The sequence below is a fragment of the Aedes albopictus genome, chromosome 3, assembly GCF_035046485.1.
Source record: "Aedes albopictus strain Foshan chromosome 3, AalbF5, whole genome shotgun sequence".
Lineage (NCBI taxonomy): Eukaryota > Metazoa > Arthropoda > Insecta > Diptera > Culicidae > Aedes > Aedes albopictus.
The window spans coordinates 15776276-15788884 of record NC_085138.1 but is presented as its reverse complement, the minus strand read 5'-3'; the positions used below and the strand labels follow the sequence as shown (position 1 = coordinate 15788884).

Here is a 12609-nt window from a genome sequence, read left to right as displayed (position 1 = left end):
GAGCACTTGCGACTACCTGCTTGAGCTTGGAGGGGCAACTTTAGTTTGGTCAAGCATGCGGAAGCCGATTATGTAATACGTCGAAAAGTTGGTAACAACAGCAGGTGATTTGAGTGGAATCAGTTTTGAAGTCAACGATCAATGGCAGGCTTCATTGCTGTTGAAAGCATTGCTCGAATACTACAATCCGATGATTATGAGCTTTCAAGCATCGGGCTCGGGCATGGAATTAATCGCGAATGTAGTGAAGACGAAGATAATCCAAGATGTTAAATGGCTTTTAAAGAGTTCCTACGCTGAGGGTGCTCTTTATTCCAAAACAGAACAAAAGAAGACTAGTACGTACCTGTTAATCTGCAAGCAACCAGGAGCCTACGCTGTCAATTGTCCTCAGAAGCGACCATCAAGCTCTTTCAAGTCTGGAGGTATAGCTTTGTATGTCTTGTTAGCAATGGGATCCGAAAGAGAGGATTGGTATTTTTAACGCGAACCGAGGAAGGATTCTTCAAGCAAATGGACTGGGTACAATCAATCAACACCGTCAGTAGCCAAAGCATCAAATCTGTGGGTAGAGGGTTATGGTGAAGCTGGAACTGAAAGAAGGAGAAATATGTAGAATTAGAAATCGTTCAGATGGTACCGGACTTGACATCGAACCTGCTTTCCATCAGCAAAATTTGCGCCAAGAATATAAACGGTGTTGTTCTGGTATTCAAGAGAACGGTATGTACAAGCTGAATCAGAAGCGATCAAAAAGAGCATTAGTGAGGGACAGTACCAATGACAGTACCAACCGTAGGCCAGGACATTTGAATCAGCATTATTTGAGCAAGCTTCCTATGATGGTGGAAGAAGTTGACACAACGGCTTGATGCAACAGCGGACTGGATTGCATGCGCACAGGATAAGCACACAAGAAGTTCTTTTCGTTCTAGTTCTTCGCAGGCAGAAAATCCGTTGGACTCGGTGTATCCGGAAGTTTGCGGACCGGTAGAAATCTCATCGATGCCGTTACTCCTTGACCTTTGCCGACGATGCCAGTTGCAAGGTTTTTGTGTGCTTCTTAGAATCCAAGGGTCAAGTAAAGAAAGTGTTGTACGAGAAGTTCAAAACACAAATTGAGCGACAGACTGGACGTAAGATGAAAACCCTGCGAGCGAATAATGGAATCTATTTCACGAATTCGACGATGAAGTTTCGAGCGAGACGGTGTGATCCATCAAACGCCCTGTCCCTACACATCAGAACAGAATGGAACTGCAGAGCGAATGAACAGAACGTTATGATGAACGTTAATATGGGACTGCCGAAAAAGTTTTGGGCGGAAGCCGTTTCTACAGTTGCTTATCTGGTGAACAGATTCCCAACTGGAACAATAGAGTCAATACCCGAAGCGTGGAGTCGAAAGAAGCCGGACCTGAAGCATCTTCGAGTGTTTGGAACGCAAGTGATGGTGCATTGTCCGAAGCAAAAGAGACAGAAGTTCGATCCAAACTTCACTGGTCCGAGTGTATAATCCAGAAAGGGATGATATGATAATAAGCCAAGATGTCGTATTTATCAATGAAGAGCGACCGTTTCATCCGACAGACGCAAATGGTCAACATAAACCTGTGCCGTTCATCGAGTTGATTATTTTGCCGGAAATGGATGATAAGCTACCATGTCAAGCATCGTCTATTTTGGTTTCAAACGTTCACGGACTCTTGCATTCCGGTATAACTACATTTTGAATGATATGTATGGTCTGGTGGCCATTTATGAAGCGAGACATGACACGTTTTGACAAATGTTGCACCAACCTTCAAATACTAAAAAGTCATCGATACACCAACAACACTAGAAACTCAATCGTGCACATTAGTTAGATCTCTTCTAAAGTCTAGTGGTAATCGGGTCTGGTACGTTTGGCATAAGGCCGTTTGGCATAATGCCATTTGGCATAAGGACGTTTGGCATAAAGGACACTTGGCATAAAGGACATTTGGCATAAAAGACGTTTGGCATAATGGACATTTGGCATAAAGTACGTTTGGCATAAAATGATTTCAGTAAAAAGTGAACTACATATTTAACATAAAAGAAGGATAAGTTTACAAAAGAAGGATACAGTGGGATTCCGGTTTTTGGCATGCTTCATTTTTGGCATGTTCCGTTTTTGGCACCCCCCGAATTTGGCAACAAAGGATTCCGTTTTTGGCAACATTTTTAAATCTAGTAGAAATATAGCAAATATCGATAAATAATTCTTCTTATAGACAACTTGTATTATATCAATAAGAAATAATAACAATTTTATGCTATTCCGGCATTCGAACAAAGGAACCAGCCCATATATGTTTGCCACACATCCGGACCAACAATTGAAAAGGCCTCAACAACATTGCGTAAACAAACACGTTTCTGTCGACTTAGGGCCTTCTGGGATCCACCCACGCATCTCACCACCATTAACAGAAAGCTTGATGTTTGCGCTTTCTGTTAGTGGTGGTGAGGTACGTGGGTGGAGTTCAAAAGGCCTCAAGTCGACAGAAACATGTTTGTTTACAAAATGTTGATGCGGCCTTTTCAATTGTTGGTCCGGACATATCCTAAATACGTTATGTATGGGTCCATATATCATTTTATATTATGTCCAACTGGATATTATGTGCAGAGTGCACAAAACCGAGTAGATTTTTCTTCTTTGGCATAACGTCCCAACTAGGACAAATCCTGCTTCTCAGCTTAGTGTTTTATGATCACTTCCACCGATATTAATGTGTATATCGTGCGCCAGGCAAGAAGATATTCTATGCCTAAGAAAGTTAAGGTAATTTCTTTTACAAAATGTTTCCGGACCAACCGGGAATTCAACCCATCACCCTCAGCATGGCCATTGGCCATGGTGAATATAAACGACTTATAAGTTGTGGCTTCGATGTTCAAAGTATGTTTTTAAAATTCACTTTCTCACACATTCGTCCATTGGGACTAGAACGTGAGCTGTTGGATGATATTTTTTCTTACACTTATAGCGTCGATACTGCTTTATTTTCTACTTTTGACGACGGTAGAACGATGAGCACGCGGTAGTTTTGTTCATATTGTTGTCAATATTGGTTGTGATGTAGTCTAGGGGCGTTATCAGTTGCTTAGAATAGAGACGAAAGAATGAATAATTTTGGCTTGTCTAAAAGTTGTTGATGACAGGGCTGGGAATTGAATCTCTGACCATTTACTTACAACGCGAAAGTGTTGTCCTTGAAAGCTCAAGGGTCCGCTGGAGGTACTTTTGCTTTAGAGAATTTGGTGGAAAATTGCTTTGAGAGAATTATTTCATAATCTTTAAGGGTATGACCTCACTATTTGTCTAATAGTGATAAATTTTGGCTGATTGTTTGGCTCTGCTAATGCATCAAGAAATATATAAAAAAAATCTCATTTATTCCTCACAGATTTCATCAAGGAAGTGTTCAAATAAATTCATCCGGGACTCTAAAAAAATTACAAGTTTCACCTGGATGTCCAAATGGTTCATAGGCATACCTAAAAAAACAGAAGTAGCTAAACAGCAGTTACTTTAGTTGAAGTTTTTAGTCCTAGGCTAGTTCATCTCGGGACCCACGCTTTACATCCCTTCCTAAGGAAGAACTCACATTTTTGTGAGTTTGTCGGGAGATGGATTCGATCCCAGGTCCTTAGCGTGATAGTCACGTGTTCTAACCATCACACTAGGCCCACTCCACTTTTAGTTGAAGTTAGGTTAACCTTCCGTAACTCTCACGGTTGGCCACCACCGTCAGCACCACGGTAATGCTGAGAACAAAAAGCGAGATTATGTCAACGTGTTGTACAAAATACAGCAGCGCGATCACTCGAGAGTTAAAAGCAGTTGTTTATTCGATGCATGTACGACCAAAATGTTTGTGGAGTACTGGTCTCTGTCGACTTAATGTTCGCTGTTCTGTTATGAGTCGTTTAGTCTGTATGGCTCTTTTCGAGAATTTCAAAGATTTTTATATGAGTTTACACATGAATTTCGCTGCGAAAGGGATTAAATCCACAAGATTCATTTTTCAGAAACACCTGCAGAAATTTTGCCAGAACTTTTTCAGAGTTTTCACAAAATATCACAAGATGGCATTTTTTCAACAAATCCTGTTAAATTTCGTGAATATTATCCACATATTATGCGAAAATGTCACAAAACAGATCAGAAATATCGTTTAGAATTTCGAGAAAGTTGTTGTTCCTTTAAGAAATTTTATCATTGGGTTCAAAATGCCAAACTGACGTAATGTTGCAAATATTGCTGAATGGGATGATGCATATGCGGACTTACACCAATTAAATGTCTGTCATTTTTTTCTTTTTTGTTGTTCCATTCTGTATACTATGCGGTTGTGGGTAGACTGGGTGAATTTGTTCATGATTTTCATCTTTGTATCTTTCACGAATGATCTATTCTTGCGACAACGTAAATGCTGCCTCTTTGCTTTACAACTTAATTCTAACACCTTCTTTCCCGGCAAACAAGGCCATATTTTTGAGGCCTCACTCAACTGTAAGCAACATTAAACGTGAATATTTTCTACAGTGTATTATTGACTGTTCTGTTTGTCATTCTACTATTCCAAAAAAAACATTACCTGTAAAGTCTCTGAGAAGCAGTTAATATCTAAAATCAACATAATCATAGATTCAATGTTTTTAAGGCGTTTTAACGTCACTAATGCGGTTATAAATGCACAAAGGACATTTATGAAAAGAGTTCACATAAAATATGTTTCAAAAAAGTAACAAATATTCCTAGCTACACTCACGCATAAGGATATTTGATTTTAGAGATCAATTCATTTGTAGCAGTGTGATGAGGCTACAAACTGATCTACGAAAATATGATCAAACTATTATTGTTCCGGCCGGGGTTAGATCGTCGTATGGTGCCATAACGGTAACTAGGCATATTATGTAATCATTTACAAACAGAGAAATGTAAAAAAATGTTGACGAGAAAAGATTCCGTTTTTAGCACGGTTCCGGTATTGGCAACTGAAAATAAAAATTTTGTTGCCAAAATCGGAACCCCACTGTAATACATTATAATGCATTCACTTTTTTGGATATAATATGCAGATTGCAGACATGGATGATTTGCTGGAAAGAACCATTACCGGAATCTAAATTGCTTGTATCGATGAAGAACAGCCTATGTACAAAAGAAGGAACATTCCCCTTCCGAAAAAAAATCAAATTCATGGAAGCAAAAGGTTATTTCGAAAATAAGAGATCCAATATAATGCCCCAACAACAAGTTTGCCTTCTTTCCCTTGAAGGCTGTTCTTTAATTTTTCTCCAGAGGGAAAATATTTCACATATGCTTTATGCTAAACGTCCTTTATGCCAAACGTCCCTTATGCCAAATGTCCTTTATGCCAAACGTCCTTTATGCCAAATGTCATTTATGCCAAACGTCCTTATGCCAAATGTCCTTATGCCAAACGGCCTTATGCCAAACGTACCAGACCCGTGGTAATCATTATATAAAGTTATCTACTAACAATAGTACTAACAAGAGTTGTAGATAGGTACAGTTGATCGTCCGAAGCTGTTCCGCTTCCTGACATTCTTGGCGAAAAAGTAGCCAAGGCTTTTGTTTGGTAATACGTGGGTAGTTGAAGTTCCAGAAACCATCAGTATAAAGCACCATCTGCCAAAATGGACTTATCCACCGATGAACCGAATTCATCGCGGTCCGAGAATTTTGACACTAGAGCGGGGCCGTTTCCAATCAGAATCCAAAATTCTGATTGGAACAGACCCCGCTCCAGTGTCAAAATTCTCGGACCGCGATGAATTCGGTTCATCGGTGGATAAGTCCATGCTTATGTTACAGTATAATACATAGTTCACAAATTAAGATAAGCTGTAGTACCTAGCTCTATAACGTTTCCCCAAAAAGGAAATACTTCAGAATTACATTCTCCAGAATAGGGGAACTTACGTATTTTAGGCAGTTTTGTTCTCTTCGTCATGGGGGTTTTTTGAAACCTAATGAACTCAGAGTTTGCCTCAAGTCCTTCCCAACCAAGCTGAGTTATATGCCCAAATTTCAAGCAATTTGGCCCACAAAAACCCCCCATGACGAACAGAACAAACCTGCCGATAATATCCTTCGTCACCATATATCTTTCCCAGATTCTGTTGCTCAGTGTATAGATTTGTTCTACTATCGGCAGCTTTATTCTCTTCGAAAACCTGGACTCAAAAGTTTTCGTACTTAACTACGGCCAAGTTTCAGGCGTTTTGACCGACAAAAACCATTCATGCATGGCGAAGAAAACAAAAAAATGCCGGACATATGCAAAGTTACCCTGAATAAATCCTTCGAACATTTTCGGCGGGATAGTTTTCTGGGGAATGAAATTTTGAAAAATGGTTCTCGGGAGAATCTTGAATCTCTGGAATGTACAACAAACTCTCCTTTAGGCGAATAATTCAATAAGTAATACTGACTTCCAATAATTCAAAACTCAAATTAATCCATCTTTTTCAGACTCTCCATGGTGGACATCTCAGCATACCGGCTTCCGGTGCCAGAATCGCCGGTAAGAAAACCCGTTCCAAATGCCCACGTGTCACCCATCAAAGATCGAGATCCCTCCCCATACGACGTGTGTCGGTTGGCTCGCGAATACGACTTGGCCAACAATCACGATCCCCAAGAGGGATTGTCCCGGGGTCCTGTCCGACGGGGCCGCAGTCGAGGACGAGGACGGGTTCGTGGCGGTCACAGAGGGGGCCGAGCGACCCGTAGGAACCCATCTCCGGAACCAGAACCGGAGCCGGAACCCGAACCAGAAGTGCAAGTCGAACCAGCACCGGAACCAGAACCAGAAATCGATGTGATACTTTCGGAAAGATTTCAGAATATAATTAAGCTCTCGCCGAAGGTGTTGATCACGGCGCTAAGCCAAAAGGAAGTAACGAACTTGCAGGTCAAGAAAACTGATTCGACGCCGATGGATTCGATTGAGATTTCAAGTGAGTCGGAATTGATTGTCATAAGTGATGAAGAATCGCGGTCGTCCGGCGAGAAACGTCTTTCGGTGCCGGAAATGTCACAAGCGGCAGCCCAGGTTGCCGATCGGTCACCCGTACTGCCCAAGGATGTGTTAAGTCATGACGAAGTGGAAGATGAAGACGACGATCTCAATATCAAAAGTTTTTACGAGCATACGCTCGTTTTCGATGAATTCGATGAGTTGGATTCGGGTTCTGATGGAAGCATGATGGAAATCGGAAGCGAACATTTGATCGATAAAAGCACCAAGTTTATAGGCACCCTTCAAGAGAAACCACCTTCATTGGAAGATGCTTTAAAGGCAATACAAGAGTTTTCTATTCCACAAATGGTTCATCAAGAACCGTTCTACAGCAATCCGGCGGATATTACCGGACGGAAAGAAGTCGGCCACGTTGTGCTCAACATCGGAGGAAACCGTCTCAATGATTTGGAAGAATTTCGAAGCGTGGTGAGTGATCTGGGCTCAATCAACCAATTTCGACACGAAAAGTTAAGTTCAATCTATGGAGACAGTTTGAACGCAATTTTGGGTGAATCTTCTCGTCCAGATGCCGGTAAAATAAGAGAACTGTTGGCAACGGAACAGTCGGTTGTCGTTGAACCGGCAGCCAAGCCTCCTTCAAAGCACGAAGCCAAAGTTTGGCTTAAGGCCATGGAGAAAATAAAAGCTGAGGATGAAGCGACTCCTGTGGAGCAAGATAGCCCAATCAAAATCAAGAAAATGCAAGCAATTATGGCCGGAGAAGGAACAACTACCTCGCAAGATGGACAGAACATCAAAATCGACCACAACAGCACCCTCAATCTAAGCTCTCTGATTACTACCGAAAGTCCCGCAGAATCTTCCGCTCGGAATACGCTGGTTTCGAAAATATTCTCCATGAACACTAAATCCTCCCCCGCAAACGGGTCGTCACCTGGCGAAAAGGAACACCTTGAACTGCTGAGCTACAGCGCCCGGAGAAAGCGTCGCCGAACCATGAAGGCACGCCTATCGCTGAGTGCGGCATTCAAACGGTTCCGGAATTCTCGAGTTCACGAGGAGGAACCGAAATCCTCCCAAGGCAGTGACGATTTCGATACGATCACGCCGGGACAGCAGGACACCACCATGACCACCGCTTATTCGGATGCGGAGGAAGGGCAGGACGTGGTAAATTCTTCGCAATATTTGATCGCTAGTCAAAAGTCGGAGCATTCCGACAGTGGAGCGTCGGATCACACTACGGTGAGTTGTGTGTTTTACGTCCTACCTACAGGTTTCTACATATCATTATACTTTTATCATCCCTCTAGTTACCGCACAGTGCTGAAATCGCCTCCATGAAGAAACGGCTGCTCAACGGATCACCCCTAGTGGCGCCCGATGTCACCCAACAGGCGGAGCACTCAGGAAACATTTCCGCCACGACGCCGACCAACAACACCTACGGCTTCAAGGTCAACTTCGAGAACCTCCAGAAAGCAAAAGCTACTTGCGAGGTGAGTTGAACCTTCCTCCATGCTTCGCTAAATTCTGTTGGTGGTGATTGGTAGTGTTTGTTGTTACGCCTAAGTCTGTAAATGTGTGTTTGTGATCGTTTTAAAGTCGACTAAAAATGGGAAGAATTACATTATCTTTTGATCGGACCAAAATTGTATTTATTCAATCCATTACACACTTGCTTTTTTTTTCATTCATCCGCCTTGGGTCATCTGTTCTCGAATCCAGTCGGTATGGTAGGACACGCGGGTGAATACTCCGGGGGTATTCGGTAAACCACATGGTACGGAACCCCAGGAAACGATTCCTACCTGCACGAAATGATCGAACGTGAATTGCACCAGTGGCCCTCCGGAATCCCCCGAACAGGTGTTGCTCAGGCCTTCTCTCGTTCCGGCACAAACGTTGCTCTCGTGTATGCGCTCATTTTCCCATATATCTCGACATTCTTCCCACTGTAAGATGGGTAGCTCAGCTTTCTAAAATTGGAAAGTACATCGCAGTTTCAATAATTTGCTTACAAAACATCCGATTATGCAGTCGATTTTGTCAAATGTCCAGTCCCCAAAAGACGCGCATGTCCTCACCATCAAAACATTCGGCATCTCGGGGAAAAAGTCCTTCGATACTCCTCCCCATCCGCTAACCAATCCCACCCCGTGGTGGAGCTCTCCTATCTCTGGTAGCGCAATCAACTGCACGGCTTTTGTCAGTTGAAACGGCTCGTCAACCTCCAGCACTGCAACATCCCATGGTCCAACTTCCTCTACACTGAAATTTGCATGTACGAACATCTCCGCTACTCGGCGCCTTTGGACGTTCTCATCGACAAGCCGAAAATCATGTTGCCCGGCAACCACCTCCAGCCAAGTATCAGTCGTTACGCCAGATATGGTACAATGTGCAGCCGTGAGCACGTAGCTTTCCGCGATCAGTGATCCGCCGCAAAAATGCCGCGGAGGCTCTCCGTTGTTGTAATTCCACTGCAGCGATACCTGGTATGGGAACTCGTGCGCTCTGGCTTCCTCACCTCCCACAATTCTGTTATTGGAAATCGATTTGGCGAGACTGGTAGCACCAAGCGCAAGCACGATTATTAGCTTGAACGATAACATTTTCCCGGACTGAGTGACGGGCAATACTCTCGAGAGAGGCTTTTATAGCCGATGCTTGTCATTTCTAATCCGCTCGTTTGGAATTTCTAGCACTTGAGAGATATAGGGTAGGTTGTGTTAAAAAGAGTCGCTAGTAAAGCACTAGCGAATTCCACGAGTTTATGGATAGAGCCTAGTTAATAATATTGTTTTGGAACTCGCTGTTGCAGTTTGAGTCTAAGCATGATCCCTTCATCCATCGTAGATTTATTTCCATAGATAGGCGCCAAACTTCGCTTAGCGGAGCTGTAAGCGCAGATAACCAAAGAAGCTAGAGGATGCGTTGAGATAACAGATAGACGGTCGCCACGTTTCCTAAGAAGATATTTCTCCTCAAACTGGCCCAGTCTCCCAAACTCAAAAAATATGTATCAACATAGTTTGAGTGACAATGAACTGGAAAATCAATGTCAACCCCGCCAAGTGCCAATGGGGCACGTTCGGTGTAGTACTAGATTTGTAGTAATGAGCTGAATTTTAGTATGGTGAGAAGGTCAATTCTACGTTTCTGCAATGAAATGGTGCAAAAAGCGTGGGTATTATGATTCCTTGTCTAATTTGATGCTGTTTGAGCAATACTTCGGGCAACAGTGTTGTTGTTTTCTCCATTTCTTGCAACATAAACAACATAGTTATCCGAAGTTTTGCTCAAACAGCATCAAATTAGGCTAGGAATCATAATACCCACACTTTTTGCACCATTTTATTACAGAAACGGAGAATTGACCTTCTCACCGTACTAAAATTCAGCTCATTACTACAAATCTAGTACTTCACCGATCTGTCCTAGACTCTTACTACAACAGTGTCTCCTGTTTAGACTATCAACTACCTATCTACTTGAGAAAACCCGGAATTGAATCGTGATCATACCAAAAGACTGCAAGTGAACCTTGCGCAGAAATGCGCCGTCGTGCGGAAGAACTGTAGTGACAAAGCACAAGCATATTGAAATCAGTGGTGTTCAGTACAAGATGCATTTAACCTTAGACGACTCGTGTATTGAGTACAAAGTCCACGACCACTCCGAAAATGTTATCAACAAAGACATCGCTGCCAGTTTGAAACAATATGGAGTTGTGCGACAAGTAAAAGGATCTCATCAGGTGTGCGATCTGTGAAAATGACGCTCCACCATCATATAAATCCATATATGTATACCCGTGGTGAAAACACGTATGTTTCATACAAAAATCAGGAAGTTTCTTAAGTGTTCTATACGAACTATTGGATTCCTGTGACGACAAAGTGCAATTCGCGAACATGCTCCGAAAAATTCGGATCCTATGCAATTTACTTTGAAAGGCGGTTCCGTGTGCGTCGGAGTTTAAATCTGCGCGTTCAAATGTCCAATGCTACAGGAAAGCTTGGCTTACCTAGAGAAATCCCGAAAAGAAAATGTCGAAGTAAATCCAGAACAAGCTGAAGCAATACCTGACGGGACTCCTAGAGGAATTCTTGAAGGATCTCGTGCAAGGATCCCAGAAAAATGCACCACGAGGAATTCCTGGGAGAATCGTTAAAGAAATCCTGTAGGAATTCCTGGAAATCATGGAGAAATTTCTGATGAAACTTCTAGAAAAATCACTAAAAATGCAGGTGGATTCGCTGCATGAACTTCATGAGGAACCCCTGCAAGAGTTCCTGGAAAGTCTTTTTGAAGAAGATGCTGGAAAAATCTCTAAAGCATCACAAGAGAAATCTTTCCAGCAATTTCAAGATAAATTTCTCTGAAGGTAAACATCTGAAGGAATCCTTGAATGAACCATAGAAGAAACCGGAAACGGATTTTCTAATGGCATTCCTGAGGGAATTGCTGATGAATTTCAAGAAGAAATTCCCGGAGGAATCCCTGGAAGAGTTACTGGAGAAGTTCTTGAAGAAATTCCTGGAAAAATCTCTCCAGAAATTCTTAGAGGACCGAATTTTCGGAGGAATCCCTGGAGGAGTTCGTAGTGAAATCCCTGAAGAGTTTCTGAAGAAGTACCTGAAAGAATTCATGGAGAAATGCCTAAAGAAGTTCCTGAAGGATTTCCAGCAGAAATCCCTGGATTAGTTTATTATAATTATTATGCACCGTTTTCGAAGAAGACGAGTGGAGAAAATATCCCTAAAGGAATTCCTGGGATTTCCAAGAAATTTCAAGAGAAATTCCTGAAATACTTCGTATATTTATATATATTGGCTCTTTATTATGGGGATTTTCAGCCCGAGGCTGGTTCATCCCCGGAAATACTTCCTGGAAGAATCAGTGAAGGAATTCTTTGAGAAATCACTTCAGAAATCAGGAAAATTCCTTGGAGAAATTTCAAGAGGAATCCCTGAAAAACTTCCCGAATGGGTCCCTGTTGGAATACCTGAAATAATTCCCAATGAATTTTCTGGAGAAACCCCTGTCGGAGCTTTTAAAGGAATCCCTGAAGGAATTTCAGAAGACATTCCTGATGGAGTTCCTGGAGAAATATCTCCAGGAATGCCAGGAAAATCCCTCAATGGTTTCGAGGAAAAACCCTGAACAATTTCGGGAGGCATTCAAAAAAGAAAACCTCGAAGAAACCCTGGAGAAATTATTGAGGGAAATCCTGGAGGAATTCCTGAGGAAGTTTAAGAAGTCATCCCTTATGGAATTCCAGGACAACTCCCACAAAAAAATCTGCGGGAAATTTCTGAAGAATCCCGAAAGAGTTCCTGAAGAAATCCCTGGAGAAGTTTCCGCAGAAATCATTGAAGGAGTTTTTGGAGAAGTCTCTGAAGGAGCTTGTTCAGAAATCCATGACGGAGTTCCTGGAGAAATACATAAAGGTGTTCCTGGAGAATTCCCTGAACGAGTTCCTGGACAAATTCCTGGAGGATTCTGAGAAGGAATTCCCGAAGGAGTACCTGAAGAAATCTTTCTAGCATTC

General features: G+C 42.3%; 2 protein-coding genes across 2 annotated transcripts in view; one reads left to right on the top strand and one right to left on the bottom strand.

Annotated features, from left to right (window-relative positions):
- The window catches only part of LOC109418227 (DNA polymerase zeta catalytic subunit), a 29558-nt gene that overhangs the window by 5611 nt on the left and 11338 nt on the right, over positions 1-12609 (top strand). Inside the window, exons 6-7 of the mRNA XM_029876851.2 lie at positions 6539-8297; positions 8366-8551. Of these exons, the coding sequence (XP_029732711.2) occupies positions 6539-8297; positions 8366-8551 (1945 nt within the window). The remainder of the gene's footprint in view (positions 1-6538; positions 8298-8365; positions 8552-12609) is intronic.
- On the bottom strand, positions 8678-10007 carry LOC109418229 (trypsin-1-like). Its single transcript, XM_062859595.1, has 2 exons — positions 9140-10007; positions 8678-9031 (listed from the first exon to the last, which is right to left on the bottom strand). Exons 1-2 carry the CDS (start codon positions 9665-9667, stop codon positions 8747-8749), a joined length of 813 nt encoding a protein of 270 aa, XP_062715579.1. The 5' UTR covers positions 9668-10007; the 3' UTR covers positions 8678-8746.